Below are 18,879 nucleotides of genomic sequence, written 5' to 3' on the forward strand. Positions count from 1 at the left end.
GGTACAGCAGATAGAGGATCAGCTAAGGGACAAAGTACCCAGAACCGACATCCTTGCCAATATATCCTTAGTGCAAGGAGCAGCAGCCTTTTTAGCAGACTCTTCTGCGGATTCCGCAAGACTAACCGCCAGAGCAGCGAGCTTGTCTAATGCGGCAAGAAGAGCCCTTTGGCTCAAAGGTTGTCCGGGGGATTTGCCATCTAAACACAAGCTGTGCTCCATTCCATGTGACGGCCAACTTCTCTTTGGGAAAAAACTTGAAGAGATCCTGGAACATGCAGGAGATAAAAAGAAAGTCTTTCCCAATATCCCTAAAGACTCCAAAAAACCTTTTTTTCGGAGGAGAAGATATAATAGAGGTCGCCCCCCAGGGGAGAGAAAAAACTGGGACTTTAGGGATAAGAGAGGATCGGGCTATATGTTTAAAGGGCCCTCTACATCGGCAAAAAAATCCCCCCAATGACATTACGCCAGAAGTGGGAGGAAGACTCTCCCTCTTCTTTCCGGCCTGGGTAAATATCTCCCCCAGTACCTGGGTCATAAATATTATCAGAGACGGCCTCAAAATAAAATTCATCTGTCCACCCAGAAGAAACTTTATAATAACTCCCCGAAGAAAGTCCCAGCAGGAACAATCTGCCCTAGAAACTGAAGTCTTGGGACTTATCCACAAAAAGGTTCTTCAGGAGGTCCCGGTTCGGGAGGAAGGAGACGGGTTTTACTCCCCCCTCTTCTTAATCCAAAAACCGGATGGTTCTTGGAGAACTATTATAAACCTAAAAAAACTCAACCAATCTATAGAGAACTACTCTTTCAAGATGGAGTCTATAAATACGACCATAAAACTTCTTTTCCAACACTGCTTCATGGCAGTAATAGACTTGAAGGATGCATATTACCATATACCAATACATCCGGAATATCAGAAATACTTGAGAGTAGCTCTCTATGTTCAGAATCAGGTAAAGCATTATCAATACACAGCCCTTCCGTTCGGTCTGTCTACAGCTCCCAGGGTTTTCACCAAGGTAATGGTGGAAGTAATGTCGTACCTCCGGTCCCGGGATGTAGTCATCGTCCCATATCTGGACGATTTCCTTATAATAGGAAGGTCAGAGTCCCACTGCTCTCATCAAGTATCAGTAGTAACATCAACTCTAGTGGAGTTGGGCTGGTTAATAAATATCCCCAAGTCAAGACTACTGCCAGTAAAATTACAGTCCTTCCTGGGGTTAATACTGGACTCCGAACGTCAGCTCTGCCTCCTTCCAGAAAACAAAGTAGACAAAATAATAAACCTGGCCAGTACAGCAATACGCCAGCCAACAATGACTCTGAGAAAGGCGATGTCCCTACTAGGCTCGTTAACATCGTGTATTCCGGCGGTAGGATGGGCACAATTCCACTTAAGACCACTACAGTGGGAAGTTCTCTCAGCTCAAAAACTGTTAAGAGGGCATTTAGAAGGAAATCTATGTCTCTCTCTGGGCGTAAGGGATTCCCTAGTTTGGTGGACGGTGAAAAACCACCTGACAATGGGGGTCCAGTGGAAAAATCTGGTCATAGACCTCATCACGACCGACGCAAGCGGTACAGGTTGGGGGGCTCACCTGAGGTCTCACTCTGTACAAGGAACCTGGTCCATACGAGAGAAAAACTATGGGTCAAACGAAAAAGAGCTATGGGCAGTGGAGAAATCCCTAAGACATTTTCTTCCTTTACTTCGGGGTCGCCATACTCGAATCCTGACGGACAATCGAGCAGTGGTGGCGTATGTCAATCATCAGGGGGGGACGAGATCCAAAGGCCTCATGAATGCATCAAATCTACTCTTTCAACTAGCAGAACAACACCTGTCATCTGTCGGCGTTGCACATCAAAGGCATAGAAAACACTCAAGCGGACTTCCTGAGTCGCAGAGGCTTAAGGCAGGGGGAATGGTCCTTAAACCCCCAGATATTTCAACAAATAGTCCAAGCCTGGGGCACACCAGAGATAGACTTGTTTGCCAACTCTCACAACAGAAAAGTCAGAAAGTTCTGCTCCTTGAATCCAGGAGAACATCCCTTCGCAGTAGATGCCCTACTGATACCCTGGAAGTTTTCTCTGGCCTACGCGTTCCCCCCGATAGTGATGATTCCAGCTGTTATCCGGAAGATCAGAGAGGATCAGGCAAAAGTCATCTTCATAGCTCCTTTTTGGCCAAGGAGACCATGGTTCTCCCTTCTAAGGCAGATGTCGGTAACAGACCCATGGATTCTGCCAGAGGTTCCGGACCTGCTAACCCAGGGCCCAGTAACCCACTCTCAGGTGAAGGGCTTCCATCTCGCAGCCTGGAATTTGAGAGGGCGTTACTAAGTCGCCAAGGATTCTCACCAGGGTTAATCTCCACCCTGTTGAAAAGCAGAAAACCCATAACCTCTAGGATCTATGGTAGGACATGGAAAAAATTTCTTGAATTCCTGGGTGAACCTTTGGGGGAGGTGGCTCCAGTAGGTCCTATCCTAGAGTTTCTGCAAGCAGGATTACATCTTGGGTTAGCAACCAGCACCCTTAAAGTTCAGGTTTCAGCCTTGGGGGCCCTATATAATTGTAATCTTGCCTCAAATAGATGGGTCTCACGATTCATAAAATCTTGTAGTAGATCTCAGCCGGTCGTTATCCCAAAAATCCCTCCTTGGGATCTAAATTTAGTCTTAGAAGCCCTAACTAAACAGCCTTTTGAGCCCTTGCAGGAGTTATCACCTAAGTTGCTTACCCTTAAAACAGTTTTACTAGTAGCCTTAACATCGGCACGTAGGGTAAGTGACTTACAGGCCCTGTCAATATGCCCTCCTTATACTCAGGTTTTTGATGACAGGATTGTTCTAAGACCAGACCCGGCTTATCTCCCCAAGGTGGTTCAAAAGTTCCATAGGAGTCAAGAGATTACTTTACCATCATTCTGTAGTAATCCTAAAAATCCAGGGGAACTAAAGTTCCACATGTTAGATGTGAGAAGGTCTATGTTACAATACACATCTATGACTAGTCAGTGGAGGAAAGGCCAAACCCTATTCATAGCCTTTCAGGGTAGCAAAAGAGGGTGTGGGGTAGCTAAAAGTACTATTGCCAGATGGATTAGGGAGGCCATTAGTTTATCCTACTCTGCGGGTGGCACTCCGGTTCCCGAAGGCATCAAGGCTCACTCCACCAGAGCCGTGGCTACCTCCTGGGCAGAAAAGGCTGAGGTATCAATTGATCAAATTTGCAAGGCCGCTACCTGGTCCTCACCCTCAACTTTTTTCAAGCACTACCGGCTAGATCTTTCTTCCTCTGCTGACCTAACCTTTGGTAGAAGGGTGCTACAAGCGGTGGTCCCTCCCTAAGGTTTCATTCTACAAAAGTCTCTCAGGTGTGCCGTCATGGGGGAAGGGAAAACACCAAGGTTACTTACTGGTAGCCGGTTTTTCCGGAACCCATGACGGCACCCGTATATTCCCCCCCTTTATCACCCCTTCGGTGTGCACTATTGTTTTGGGTGTGTTTAGTTAATATAATGTGGTGTTGGATTGCCATGTGTACTAACCAGGGGGGCCTCTCATGCTCTGAAAACCAACTGAAGCGACAGAGAGGTACCGCCCTTTTATTTTCAGTAGGGTTTCCTGTCCTGACTGGGCGGATCCCCTCTCTCAGGTGTGCCGTCATGGGTTCCGGAAAAACCGGCTACCAGTAAGTAACCTTGGTGTATTTTCTACAAGCATTATTGAGTGCCAAGCTTTTTGATACATTTGATTTAAGGGGCTGGAAACCCTACTTGAGCACCTCTACTCCCAAATTTATAGAGTGCCGTGTAACTTGTTCTTGTTACGCTTCCATCAGGAAGATCAGGGACAATAGAGCAAGGGTAATTCTCATCGCTCCTTTCTGGCCCAAGAGACTTTGGTTTTCATGGCTCAGAGCCATGTCCATATCAGACACCTGGATCCTCACATCAGATCCGGGCCTGCTCTCTTGGGGTCCATTCAGTCATCCTCGGGTGAGGGGTCTCCACTTGACGACGTGGAACTTGAGGCAGTTGTTGAAATTAAGGGTTTTTTCTGACAACCTGATTAGTACCAGTCTGCAGAGTAGGAAAGAATCCACTACAAAGATATACAGAAGAGTGTGGAGGAAGTTCCTTAATTTTCATACTTTGCCCTTTTCTATTGAGGTTCCAATTGCTGCAATTCTTAAGTTTCTGCAGAAGGGTTAGGAGCTGGATCTTTCAGTTAACACATTAAAGGTTCAGATATCAGCTTTTGGAGCCATAATAGTCATAATATTGCAGGAGATGGGTTGCATGGTTTATTTCAGCATGTGAGCGTAGCGACTCTGTACACATTGCTCGCTTGCCTCCTTGGGACCTTAACCTGGTCCTTGATGCCCTGATAGGTCCTCCTTTTGAACCTTTTAGTGTCTGTCGCATTAAAGTACATATCGTTGCTCTGTTAGTTGCTTTAACATCATCTAGAAGAGTTAGTGACATACAGGCTCTATCTATCGACCCTCCTTTCCTGTATTTCCTGATAGGATAGTGCTGAAGCCTAAACCAAACAAGAAAAGATATGCACACAATTGGGATCAACCTCAAAAAATATACAAAGTTTATTATTTTCAATACAAAACACGGGGGTTTGAGCGTTCCTTCTTATATACCTTAGTCTGGGCAGATTGTCTATTGTAAAGTGCTTTGTCAGTACATTCTCTACTCACCTGGGGGGGATGTGTGGCTTATCAGCCATCTTTTTGTGATTTTAAATGTTTTTAACAAGTATGTATTGCCTTGCTGTGTTTTTGTATTGAAAATCATAAACTTTGCACACATTTTTTGAAGTTGATCCCAATTGTGTGCATATCTTTTCTTGTTTGGTTTATACTGTGTGTATGTATGTGTGTGTATGTATGTATATATGTGTATATATATATATATATATATATATATATATATATATATATATATATATATATATATATATATATATATATATATATTATATGCACTTGGTTGATCCCTAAATACTCTGTGTGGTGCCCGCTACCCTTTCTTTTTGACATATGGACAGTGCTGAAGCCAGAACCTTCCTACCTCCCTAAGGGAGCTGCCAGGTTTCATAGAAGTCAGGAGATTTTCCTTCCCTCCATTTTTGATAACCCGTTTACTTCTGAGGAGAGATTCCACACCTTAGATGAGGAGAGCTGTCCTGAGTTTTATATAGACAGAACTCATCCCTGGAGGCAGAGTAGAGCTCTGGTTGTGTCTTCTCAGGGCCACAGGAGGGGGTTTAGAGTCAGAAGGAGCACTTTCACTTTGGATCAGAGATTCAATCTGTCTGGCCTACTCAGCAAAGGGTGAAGGTCCTCCGGATGGAATAAGGGCACATTCGGCATGGGCTATGGTATCTTCCTGGGCTGAGAAGGTGGACGTGTCTTGATGGATCTGATATGTAATGCTTCGACATGGGCTTGAACATCTACCTTTTACAACCAGTATAGACTCGATTTGTCATCATCTTCTGACTTGGTTTTCGGGAGATCTGTCCTCAATATGGTGGTCCCTTCCAGATGATGGTTCTCCGAAAGTCTCTCAGTGGGTGCTGTCGTGGCGAGAATAGAAAAATGGATTACTTACCGGTAATTGTATTTTATGGAGTCCACGACAGCACCCACTCACTTCCCTCCCTTTAGTAGCACATAATAGAGATGTGTATGTAATTCACTCCGGGTGATGGTAGTATACATTGAGGTATATGTTTAGACATATTGAGTGGTTTTTATGAAGATGTTCCAATTTTTTTTGGCGGTTCCTCTTGTACTCTGTAATCAAACTCTGGAGGGGAGGGGGACTGCCCATTTTTATCTGTAGGTTTCCTGTTCCTGGGGGCATATCTCCTCTCTGTGGGTGCTGTCGTGGACTCCATAAAATACAATTACCGGTAAATAATCCGGTTTATACTTGTGTAATGAGAACGGTGGAGATGGCAGGATTAGAGCTGATCATAGATGTGACTTCTCCATCTGTCTGTGACTTTTACAATATTTGTTTCAGGGTGAAGATCTGACCCATATTAATACTACAGAGTCATATGAGAGGGATGATGAGCGGTGTAAGGAGATTCCTACAGATGACTACCCAGGTGAGTAGTAACCACTAAATGCAGAGAAGTCAGATTCTTCTCAGTCAACGGCTGTGGCTGCTTTATCGGTGGTGTAGTCTGGCTGGATCACAATCGTGTGATCACCATTTTGCCTGTAGACCACAACATTCTCCTCCATCCAAAACTGCACAAATGACTTTGGGCATTAAAAGCCCTTTTCTATAGAACGTATAGCCTGGAGGATCCACCTACCCCGTGAAATTAGGAGATGCTGACCGTAACCTGCACAGATCTGTAAACTACAAAGCCAAATGACAGCGTACGTAGAATGTGCTGATAAGATAGAAAATCTCTTGAAGAAAAATACTATGATGGGCCTGTAATAGAAAGTGGAGGGTAATGATGCTGTTGGCTTCCTAGAGCCCTGATATCTTATTGGATGAATCTCCCTTCTCTCCCTTCTGTGCTGCTGATTGTGATCATATGGTCCTTACAAGACCAGGTCCAGTCTTTCTGGTCAAACTTCACTTTTATGATCGACAACATTAAATGTGCAGTGAGGCCAAGTGTGAATTTCTGTACTGTAACAACAGCGTTTCCCTTTATACTAAATTTTCAATTTGTATTAAAACCAAATAACTTCAAGGAGGATTGTGATAAACTACATAAAAAATATTACACCTGTGCCATGATATATCTCTAAGCTGTGCGTGGCTGATGGCTGTAATATACAATTATTCACCCCTGCAGGAGATGTGTTGGCTCGAGCCCTGGTTTCATGGATTCTCTCCACGTTATATATGACATTGTTTTCGATCCTAAGGAATTCAGATTACTGCACAATCTCTCCTAAAATGGGGGCGCTAATACTTTCTCTACTCTTCTGGTCAGTACTCATAATAGCTCCAATGGTCCACCATAAATGAGTGCAACTCCGATTTAGTGTTTGAGCACTCCCCTCATACATACGCTGTTGTTGGGGATGTAACATAGTTTTTTATTCTATGTCTTTTTTTACCTGTTCATCTGTATGATAGTTTGATTGTGGTGGGATCGCCCTGCCTCAGTTATCTGAGTCTGTAACTCCGTGTTAGTCCTTATCACCTTTCCTACATCGGGCGTAAATGTACACCGATGTCGGACACCTTCCCTTTGATGTGGACTCCGGCGGTGAGTGCACATCTTTCCCGGAACATGTCAGCTGTTTTGAACAGCTGACATGTGCAAGGAACAGCCGTAGGTGGATTCGTGATCCACCCTCGGCTATTAACACGTTAAGCGTTGACAGCAGCATTTAACATGCGCTTCCGGCAATCGCGCCAGAAATCCGCCCATCGGTGTCCCCCGTCACGTGATCATGGGTCACCGATGGGTTGGCATGACAACCACAGGTCTCCTGGATACCTCTATGGTTGTCACTGCTGGCTTGCTGTGAGCGCCGCCACGTGGTGAGCGCTCATATCAAGTGAGAAATTCTGCTACATCCAGGTGATCTGATCATCGCTTGTATGTAGCTGAGCCGATTGGGTTATGGCAGCTTCCTGTCTTCCATGGAGGCTATTGAAGCATGCCAAAAGTAGAAAAAAAATGTTTTTAAAAATATTAAAAAAAAAAAAAAGTTCAAATCACCCCCCTTTTGCCCTATTTAAAATAATAATAAAAAAAAATCAAAGCACAAGAGGGGAGAAGCCAGCGCTGCTTATGGTCAGAACGCAATACATAAAGTGCAAATGCACATATTGATTTCTAACTGTAGTTCAAAAATGAGACATTTAGCAAACAATTGATCAATTCTATATAACAAAAAAAAAAAAAAAAATCAAACATACACCTATTTGGTATCGCCGCGTTCAGAATCACCCGATATATCAATATTAAAAAAGAATTAACCTGATCGCTAAACTGCGCAGCAAGAAAAAAAGTAGAAACGCCAGAATTATGTTTTTTTGGTCTCCACGACATTGCATTAAAATGCAATAACAGCTGATCAAAAGAACGTATCTGCACAAAAGTGGTATAATTAAAAACATCAGCTCAGTGTGCAAAAAATCAGTCATCACCCAACCCATGATCACGAAAAATGGAGACACTACGGGTATCGGAAAATGGCGCAATTTTTTTTTTTTTTTAACAAAGTTTGGAATTTTTTTTCCCCACTTAGATAAAAAAGAACCTAGACATGTTTGGTGTCTATGAACTTGTAATGACCTGGAGAATCATAATGGCAGGTAAATTTTAGCATTTAATGAACATAGTAAAAAAGCAAGACGAAGAACAACTGTGGGATTGCACTTTTTTGCAACTTCACCGCACTTGGAATTTTTTTCCAGTACACGATATGTTAAAATTAAGCCCTTGTTCAAAAATACTAGTCAACCCACAAAAAAGCAAGCCCTTACATGGCAATATTTACCAAAAAAATAGTTATGGCTCTGGGAAGAAGGGGAGCAAAAAATGAAAATGCAAAACCAAAAATACCTCTGGTCGTTAAGGGGTTAAAAAAGGTCTCCATTGCCTTTTCCAAACGCTTGAGATCTAAATTTATCACACGTCAGCTCTGCACTATTAGGCCGGCGTCACACTTGGAATGATCGCGTCCCTGCAGATCGGGTGAAAGGGTTAACTCCAATTTCACCCGATCTGCAGGGACAGGGGGAGTGGTACTTCAGCCCAGTGCAACAGCCAATCAGAGCGATTTGTAATATTTCACCTATGAAAATGGTGAAATATTACAATCCAGCCATGGCCGATGCTGCAATAGCATCTGCCATGGCTGGAGACCCCGATCTGCCCCCCCCCCACCGCCACCGATCGCCTTCTCTCTGTCCTGTAATGTCCCCTGCTCCCCTCCTCCCTCCTGTCCGCTCCCCCGGTCCTCCTGTCCGCTCCCCCCGTGCTCCGATCCCCCCTCCGTGTTCCGTTCCCACCCCCCCATACTTACCTAGCTCCGATATCCCTCCCGGTGTCCGGCCGTCTTCTCCATGGGCGCCGCCATCCTGGAAAATGGCAGGCCGGCCGGCAGATTCGTTCCCTGCACATTTTGGTCGCTGTGATAGGTTCTATCACAGCGATCAAAATAAAAAAACTAGTAAATAAACCCCCCCTTTATCACCCCCATAGGTAGGGACAATAATAAAATACAGAAAATATATATTTTTTTTCCATTAGGGTTAAGGGTAGGGTTGCACTTAGGGTTAGGGTTGCACTTAGGGTTGCACTTAGGGTTAGGGTTGCTCTTAGGGTTGCACTTAGGGTTAGGGTTGCACTTAGGGTTAGGGTTGCACTTAGGGCTAGGGTTGCACTTAGGGTTGCACTTAGGGTTAGGGTTGCACTTAGGGTTAGGGTTGCACTTAGGGTTAGGGTTGCACTTAGGGTTAGGGTTGCACTTAGGGCTAGGGTTGCACTTAGGGCTAGGGTTGCACTTAGGGCTAGGGTTGCACTTAGGGTTGCACTTAGGGTTAGAGTTGCACTTAGGGCTAGGGTTGCACTTAGGGCTAGGGTTGCACTTAGGGCTAGGGTTGCACTTAGGGCTAGGGTTGCACTTAGGGCTAGGGTTGCACTTAGGGCTAGGGTTGCACTTAGGGCTAGGGTTGCACTTAGGGCTAGGGTTGCACTTAGGGCTAGGGTTGCACTTAGGGCTAGGGTTAGAATTAGGGCTAGGGTTAGAATTAGGGTTAGGGTTGCAATTAGGGTTAGGGTTGGAATTAGGGCTGCGGTTGGAATTAGGGTTAGAATTAGGCTATGTGCACACGGTGCGGATTTGGCTACGGATCCGCAGCGGATTGGTCGCTGCGGATTCATAGCAGTTTTCCATCACGTTTACAGTACCAAGCAAACCTATGGAAAACCAAATACGCTGTGCCCATGGTGCGTAAAATACAGCGTGGAAACGCTGTGTTGTATTTTCCGCAGCATGTCAATTCTTTGTGCGGATTCCGCAGCGTTTTACACCTGCTCCATAATAGGAATCCGCAGTTGAAATCCACACAAAAAACACTGGAAATCCGCGGTAAATCCGCACGTAAAGCGCAGTGCGTTTTACCTGCAGATTTTTCAAAAACGGTGCGGAAAAATCCACACACAAATCCGCAACGTGATCACATAGCCTTAGGGTTAGGGTTGGAATTAGGGTTAAGACTAGGGTTAGGGGTGTGTTGGGGTTACGGTTGTGGTTAGGGTTGGGATTAGGGTTAGGGGTGTGTTGGGGTTAGTGGTTGAGTTAGAATTGAGGGGTTTCCACTGTTTAGGCACATCAGGGGGCCTCCAAACGCGACATGGCGCCACCATTGATTCCAGCCAATCTTGCGTTGAAAAAGTCAAATGGTGCTCTCTCCCTTCTGAGCCCCGACGTGTGCCCAAACAGTGGTTTACCCCCACATATGGGGTACCAGCGTACTCAGGAGAAACTGAGCAACAACTTTTGGGGTCCAATTTCTCCTGTAACCCTTGGGAAAATAAAAAATTGCGGGCTAAAAAATTATTTTTGAGGAAAGAAAAATGATTTTTTATTTTCACGGCTCTGCGTTATAAACTTCTGTGAAGCACTTGGGGGTTCAAAGTGCTCACCACACATCTAGATAAGTTCCCTTGGGGGTCTAGTTTCCAAAATGGGGTCACTTGTGGGGGGTTTCTACTGTTTAGGCACATCAGGGGCTCTGCAAACGCAACGTGACGCCCGCAGAGCATTCCATCACAGTCTGCATTTCAAAACGTCACTACTTCACTTCCAAGCCCCGGCATGTGCCCAAACAGTGGTTTACCCCCACATATGGGATATCAGCGTACTCAGGAGAAACTGGACAACAACTCTTGCGGTCCAATTTCTCCTGTTACCCTTGGGAAAATAAAAAATTCTGGGCTAAAAAATTATTTTTCAGGAAGGAAAACTTATTTATTATTTTCACGGCTCTGCATTATAAACTTCTGTGAAGCACTTAGGGGTTCAAAGTGCTCACCACACATCTAGATAAGTTCCTTTGGGGGTCTAGTTTCCAAAATGGGGTCACTTGTGTGGAGTTTCTACTGTTTAGGCACATCAGGGGCTCTGCAAACGCAACGTGACGCCCGCAGAGTATTCCATCAAAGTCTGCATTTCAAAACGTCACTACTTCCCTTCCGAACCCCGACGTGTGCCCAAACAGTGGTTTACCCCCACATATGGGGTATCAGCGTACTCAGGAGAAACTGGACAACAACTTTTGGGGTCAAATTTCTCCTGTTACCCTTGCAAAAATAAAAAATTCTGGGCTAAAAAAATCATTTTTGAGAAAAGAAAAATTATTTTTTATTTTCATGGCTCTGCGTTATAAACTTCTGTGAAGCACTTGGGGGTTCAAAGTGCTCATCACACATCTAGATTAGTTCCTTGGGAGGTCTAGTTTCCAAAATGGGGTCACTTATGGGGGAGCTCCAATGTTTAGGCACACAGGGGCTCTCCAAACGCGACATGGTGTCCGCTAATGATTGGAGCTAATTTTCCATTCAAAAAGTCAAATGGCGCGCCTTCCCTTCCGAGCCTTGCCATGCGCCCAAACAGTGGTTTACCCCCACATATGAGGTATCGGCGTACTCAGGAGAAATTGCCCAACAAATTTTAGGATCCATTTTATCCTGTTGCCCATGTGAAAATTAAAAAATTGAGGCTAAAAGAATTTTTTTGTGAAAAAAAAAAAGTACTTTTTCATTTTTACAGATCAATTTGTGAAGCACCTGGGGGTTTAAAGTGCTCACTAGGGTTGAGCGACTTTCATTTTTTTAAGATCGAGTCGGGTTTTGCGAAACCCGACTTTGTTCAAAGTCGAGTCGAGTACAGTCGGACGATTATCGCTAAAAGTCGGGGATCGACCGAAACACGAAACCCAATGCAAGTCAATGGGGAAGCATAGTCGACAGTGAGTGGAGACCAGGAAAACGCCTACAGTGCCCATTTTAATGCCAAAAACATCCATTCTTGTTTCTGAAGCTTGTCAATCTTAATTAACTTTATAATAATAGTTGGGCATTGGAAATTGGGGGTCATTTGGCAAAAGTTGTGGGGGGTAGGGCTGGTTCAAGGTTTTAGTGGGCCCAGGAAACGTGGACTACGTCACGGCGGTGGAGCAGTGAGAGGTAAGTATGTCAAGTTTGCAAGTGCTGTGATCCTAAGCAAGCAGGGGGGCCCACTCGTCGGCATTGGCACTGGCACAGGGCCCCTCAAAGTACAGCGGTGTGTTTGCACGGCGGGGGCGCCTTCCACCAGCAGCGACACTTTTGCGTACTCTGAGGGGCCCTGTGCCAGTGACTTCGCCAACGAGTATGCCCCCCCCACCTGATGAAGGAACCTGCACTTTCATCTCCACCTTCCTCTTTGTCCCTGTGTAAGGTGGTATAACATGCGGGAAGGGGAACCTTACTTTCAGCAGGGTCAGATTCTGGCTGTGTAGAGTGCAAGGGGAATGTAGTGGTCTAGGTCAATGTACCAGCAGACTCATCTAGCAGTGGCTGGGCAATGGGCAGGATGAGGAGGAAACACAGATATAGGGCCAGAGAATAAAGTAGGCTAAATGCAGTTCAAAATTGGTAACAGGACTAAACAGGCGGCATTGCTTTGTTCAGTGGAGTAGCAAACCCAGGAGCAGCAGACACTGTTTTAAGGGCCCAACCACACTAGTAGGCCAAATGCAGTTTAATATCTGCTACTATAGGCCAAAAGCCTAAAGACTGAAGCTCAGCTTTATACAGTGGAGGACAACACCATGGAGCGGCAGACACCGTTAGTAGGCCCTAACCACCAATTTTTTGTTAAAAAAGCACTTAATGAGAGCCAGAAGGTTGAAGCTCAGACAAGGCAACCTGGAGGAGAACACCAAGGAGGAGGAGAACACTCAGGAGGAGGACAACACCAGGGAGCGGCAGACACCGTTAGTAGGCCCTAACCGCCAATTTTTAAAAAAACAGCACTTAATGAGAGCCAGAAGGTTGAAGCTCAGCTTTATACAGTTGAGGACAAACACCAGGGAGCGGCAGATACCGTTAGTAGGCCGCAACCACCAATTTTTGGTTAAAAAAACACTTAATGAGAGCCAGAAGGTTGAAGCTCAGCTTTATACAGTTGAGGACAAACACCAGGGAGCGGCAGATACCGTTCGTAGGCCCCAACCACCAATTTTTGGTTAAAAAAACACTTAATGAGAGCCAGAAGGTTGAAGCTCAGCTTTATACAGTTGAGGACAAACACCAGGGAGCGGCAGATACCGTTAGTAGGCCGCAACCAAAGTTGAAGGCCAAATGCAGTTTAATATCTGATACTATAGGCCGAAAGCCAGAAGGTTGAAGCTCAGCTTTATACAGTTGAGGACAAACACCAGGGAGCGGCAGACACCGTTAGTAGGCCCTAACCACCAATTTTTTAAAAAACAGCACTTAATGAGAGCCAGAAGGTTGAAGCTCAGCTTTATACAGTTGAGGACAAACACCAGGGAGCGGCAGACACCGTTAGTAGGCCCTAACCACCAATTTTTTTTAAAAAGCACTTAATGAGAGCCAGAAGGTTGAAGCTCAGCTTTATACAGTTGAGGACAAACACCAGGGAGCGGCAGACACCGTTAGTAGGCCGCAACCAAAGTTGAAGGCCAAATGCAGTTTAATATCTGATACTATAGGCCGAAAGCCAGAAGGTTGAAGCTCAGCTTTATACAGTTGAGGACAAACACCAGGGAGCGGCTGACACCGTTAGTAGGCCCTAACCACCAATTTTTTTAAAAAACAGCACTTAATGAGAGCCAGAAGGTTGAAGCTCAGATTTATTTAGTTGAGGACAACACCAGGGAGCGGCAGACACCGTTAGTAGGCCGTAACCAAAGTTGAAGGCCAAATGCAGTTTAATATCTGATACTATAGGCCGAAGGCCAGAAGGTTGAAGCTCAGCTTTATACAGTTGAGGACAAACACCAGGGAGCGGCAGACACCGTTAGTAGGCCCTAACCACCAATTTTTTAAAAAACAGCACTTAATGAGAGCCAGAAGGTTGAAGCTCAGCTTTATACAGTTGAGGACAAACACCAGGGAGCGGCAGACACCGTTAGTAGGCCGTAACCAAAGTTGAAGGCCAAATGCAGTTTAATATCTGATACTATAGGCCGAAAGCCAGAAGGTTGAAGCTCAGCTTTATACAGTTGAGGACAACACCAGGGAGCGGCAAACAGAGTTATTAGGCCCCAACCACCAATTTTTGGTTAAAAAAACACTTAATGAGAGCCAGAAGGTTGAAGCTCAGATTTATTCAGTGGAGGACAATTTGAATTAGGGACTGCAGACAGACTTAGTAGGCTGTCCCCTGTGGACCATGCATCCACCACATTAACCCATTGCACCGTAATGGACACGTAACCTTCCGTGGCCATGCCAACAGGTCCATGCGTCTGTTGTCAGGTGCACTTTTGTACTCACAGATTGCCAGAGTGCATGGACAATGGAGGTGGTGCTGGTGGAGGGCTGGGATGGCTTTTCTTGCAAAAGAAGTGTCGACTGGGTAGCTCGTAGCGTGGGACAGCGTAGTCCATCATGGCTTTTTTAATATTACATAAAATAAAGAAATAGGCTCTATGCACTTTAAAATAGGTTCCAGGGGTACACGGGCAGCATTGGTGTGGTCAGCGGAGGAGGAGGATTGCAAGTAGGGACCGCAGACAGGCTTACTAGGCCTAAAATAACTAAAAGTAGGCTCAAGGCAGTTTTAAATCGGTTACATGGATACACAGGCAGCATTGTGGTCAGCGGAGGAGGGGGATTGCAAGGAGGGAACGCAGACAGGCTTACTAGGCCTAAAATAACTAAAAGTAGGCTCAAGGCAGTTTTAAATCGGTTACATGGATAGACAGGCAGCATTGTGGTCAGCGGAGGAGGAGGATTGCAAGGAGGGACCGCAGACAGGCTTACTAGGCCTAAAATAAATAAAAATAGGCTCTATGTAGTTTTAAATAGGTTACATGGATACACAGGCAGCATTGTGGTCAGCGGAGGAGGAGGATTGCAAGTAGGGACCGCAGACAGGCTTACTAGGCCTAAAATAACTAAAAGTAGGCTCAAGGCAGTTTTAAATCGGTTACATGGATACACAGGCAGCATTGGTGTGGTCAGCGGAGGACGATTGCAAGGAGTGTCTGACACAGTTAGTACTCACAAAAAATAAATAGATGTTAATGTCTCGCAAAACAACAACAACAAAAAAAAAAAGTGTGGCATACTTAGGTACAGGGGTGGGCTCATCTGCTGAGTTTCTGACATAGTAATTTGGCAGTAAGTATTTACTGGTGTCAATATAGGACACTGACCCTGACTATTTTAACTAGCATCATAGATGTCAACAAATTGGTATTGTCAGTGCCAGGCATTGAATGATGTCAGAGCATACACTAAACATTGGTGGAGCTGTGAGAGATAATTTTGCACGTGGTAGAGCACAGTTTGAGCTGGGGGGGGGGGGGGTGAACTCTCTTGTGGCCGGCGGTACCGTCCCAGGGCCCCTCATGTTACAACGGTGTGTCTGACGTTGGGTGCGCGCCACCACCGCCAGAGACACTTTATTGTACTATGAGGGACCCAGTGGCAGTGCCGTCGACCAAAAGCGGGCACACCCACCTCTTCAGACAAACGCCAATCTAACAGGTGCTTACGCCAAGTGGCGAGACAACGGCCCCGTGGGGGGAGTTTTCCCATTGAGGGAGGTGTAAACAAGTCGTATGCTGGACAAACAGCTGCTGCAAATTAAGAGATTGGAACACTCAGTAAGACCAGTCCACAAGCAAGACCTTTTTATAGGAAAGCTAGGTGCCAGCCGGGAAAGGTGGGGCAAAATAATTTGAAATCCAGGAGTGGTTCATTTTAATGAAGGTTAGATCATCCACATTTTGGGTAGCCAGACGAGTCTTTTTTTCGGTTAATATTGAACCAGCAGCACTGAATACTCTTTCTGATAGCACACTAGCTGCTGGGCAAGCAAGCTCCTGCAATGCATATTCTGCCAATTCAGGCCAGGTGTCTAATTTGGATGCCCAGTAATCAAATGGGAATGACGGTTGAGGGAGAACATCGATAAGGGATGAAAAATAGTTAGTAACCATACTGGACAAATGTTGTCTCCTGTCACTTTGAATAGATGCTGCAGTACCTGTCCTGTCTGCGGTCATTGCGAAATCACTCCACAACCTGGTCAGAAAACCCCTCTGTCCAACGCCACTTCTGATTTGTGCACCTCTAACACCTCTGCCCTGTAGCCCCCTGCAGCTCGTGTGAGAACCATCACTGGCGCTGTGTGCTGGGAATGCCTGAATCAAACGGTCTACAAGAGTAGCTTGTTTGGTTGCTAATATTTGTTCGAGGTTCTCATGTGGCATAATATTTTGCAATTTGCCTTTATAGCGAGGGTCAAGGATGCAGGCCAACCAGTAATCGTCATCGCTCATCATTTTAATAATGCGTGGGTCCCTTTTGAGGATACGTAAGGCATAATCCGCCATGTGGGCCAAAGTTCCAGTTGTCAAATCTGCGGTTGTGCTGGTTTGAGGGGCAGTTACAGGCAAATCTACGTCACTTGTCTCCCTTAAAAAAACAGAACCCGGCCTTGTTGCAACGCCACTAATTTCGGTTGGCCCAGGAGAAGCTTCCTCATTAAAAAAGTACTCATCCCCATCATCCTCCTCGTCCTCCTACTCCTCTTCGCCCGCTACCGCGTCCTCTACACGGCCCTGGCCAGACAATGGCTGACTGTCATCAAGGCTTTCCTCTTCCTCGACTGCAGACGCCTGCTCCTTTATGTGCGTCAAACTTTGCATCAGCAGACGCATTAGGGGGATGCTCATGCTTATTATGGCGTTGTCTGCACTAACCAGCCGTGTGCATTCCTCAAAACACTGAAGGACTTGACACAGGTCTTGTAGCTTCGACCACTGCACACCTGACAACTCCATGTCTGCCATCCAACTGCCTGCCCGTGTATGTGTATCCTCCCACAAAAACATAACAGCACGCCTCTGTTCGCACAGTCTCTGAAGCATGTGCAGTGTGGAGTTCCACCTTGTTGCAACGTCGATGATTAGGCGATGCTGGGGAAGGTTCAAAGACCGCTGATAGTTCTGCATACGGCTGGAGTGTACGGGCGAACGGCGGATATGCGAGCAAAGTCTGCGCACTTTGAGGAGCAGGTCGGGTAACCCCGGATAACTTTTCAGGAAGCACTGCACCACCAGGTTTAAGGTGTGAGCCAGGCAAGGAATGTGTTTCAGTTGGGAAAGGGCTATGGCAGCCATGAAATTCCTTCCGTTATCACTCACTACCTTGCCTGCCTCAAGATGTACAGTGCCCAGCCATGACTGAGTTTCTTTCTGCAAAAACTCGGACAGAACTTCCGCGGTGTGTCTGTTGTCGCCCAAACACTTAATTGCCAATACAGCCTGCTGAGGCTTGCCACTAGCTGTCCCATAATGGCACACCTGGTGTGCAACAGTGGCAGCTGCGGATGGAGTGGATGTGCGACTGCGGTCTGTGGACGAGCTCTCGCTTCTGCAGGAGGAGGAGGAAGAAGAGGAGGGGGGCGAACGCCTACAGCCAACTCTTTCCTTGACCGTGGGCTAGGCAGAACTGTCCCAATATTGCTGTCCCCTGTGGACCCTGCATCCACCACATTCACCCAGTGTGCCGTGATGGACACGTAACGTCCCTGGCCATGCCTACTGGTCCATGCATCTGTTGTCAGGTGCACCTTTGTAGTCAGACTGCCTGAGTGCATGGACCATGCGGTCTTTAACATGCTGTTGGAGGGCTGGGATGGCTTTTCTAGAAAAGAAGTGCCGACTGGGTAGCTCGTAGCGTGGTACAGCGTAGTCCATCAGCGCTTTGAAAGCTTCGCTTTCAACTAACCGGTAGGGCATCATCTCTAATGAGATTAGTCTAGCAATGTGGGCGTTCAAACCCTGTGTACGCGGATGCGAGGATGAGTACTTCCTTTTCCTAACAAGAGTCTCATGTAGGGTGAGCTGGACTGGAGAGCTGGAGATCGTGGAACTAGCGGTGGTGCCGGTGGACATGGGTGAGTGAGAGAGGGTTGGAGATGGTATTCTTGCCGGTGCCCTACATGCAGTGTTTCCTACTGCAAACCTGGTGATTCCCTGACTGCTTTGGCCTGGCGACGAAAGCTGCACAGATACTGCAGGTGGTGCGGGAAATGGTGGGTTTACAGTGAGGGAAGGGATGTAGCGTTGCTGACTAGCTTCATTGGCCGAGGGTGCTGCAACCTTTAGGGACGTTTGGTAGTTAGTCCAGGCTTGCAAATGCATGGTGGATAAATGTCTATGCATGCAACTTGAATTTAGACTTTTAAGATTCGGACCTCTGCTTAAGGTAGTTGAACATTTTTGACAGATGACTTTGCGCTGATCATTTGGATGTTGTTTAAAAAAATGCCAGACTGCACTCTTTCTACTATCGGATACCTTTTCAGGCATTGCAGACTGAGCTTCTTTAACCGGATGGCCACGCTGTCCTCCAACTGGTTTTGCCAAGCGTTTTTGGCCAGATACGGGCCCGGCAGATGGAACCTGTTGTGATGTTGATGCCTGCTGTGGCTCCTCCTCCTCCGCTTCAGAACTACTGCCGCCTGCGCCCTGTTTCCCCAATGGCTGCCAATCGGGGTCAACAACTGGGTCATCTATGACCTCCTCTTCTATGTCGTGTGCAACTTCGTCTGTGTCACCGTGTAAGCCGGTGGTATAGCGTTCGTGACGGGGCA

General features: G+C 46.3%; 1 protein-coding gene across 3 annotated transcripts in view; it reads left to right on the plus strand.

Moving 5' to 3' along the window:
* LOC143766688 (uncharacterized) overlaps positions 1-18,879 on the plus strand; it is a 57,577-nt gene that overhangs the window by 17,160 nt on the left and 21,538 nt on the right. For all 3 annotated transcript variants that reach the window (XM_077254546.1, XM_077254545.1, XM_077254547.1), the window contains exon 6: positions 6,068-6,155. In XM_077254546.1, coding sequence (XP_077110661.1) covers positions 6,068-6,155 — 88 coding nt within the window. The remainder of the gene's footprint in view (positions 1-6,067; positions 6,156-18,879) is intronic.

This window comes from Ranitomeya variabilis, chromosome 4 (genome assembly GCF_051348905.1).
Source record: "Ranitomeya variabilis isolate aRanVar5 chromosome 4, aRanVar5.hap1, whole genome shotgun sequence".
NCBI classification, from domain to species: Eukaryota; Metazoa; Chordata; class Amphibia; order Anura; family Dendrobatidae; genus Ranitomeya; species Ranitomeya variabilis.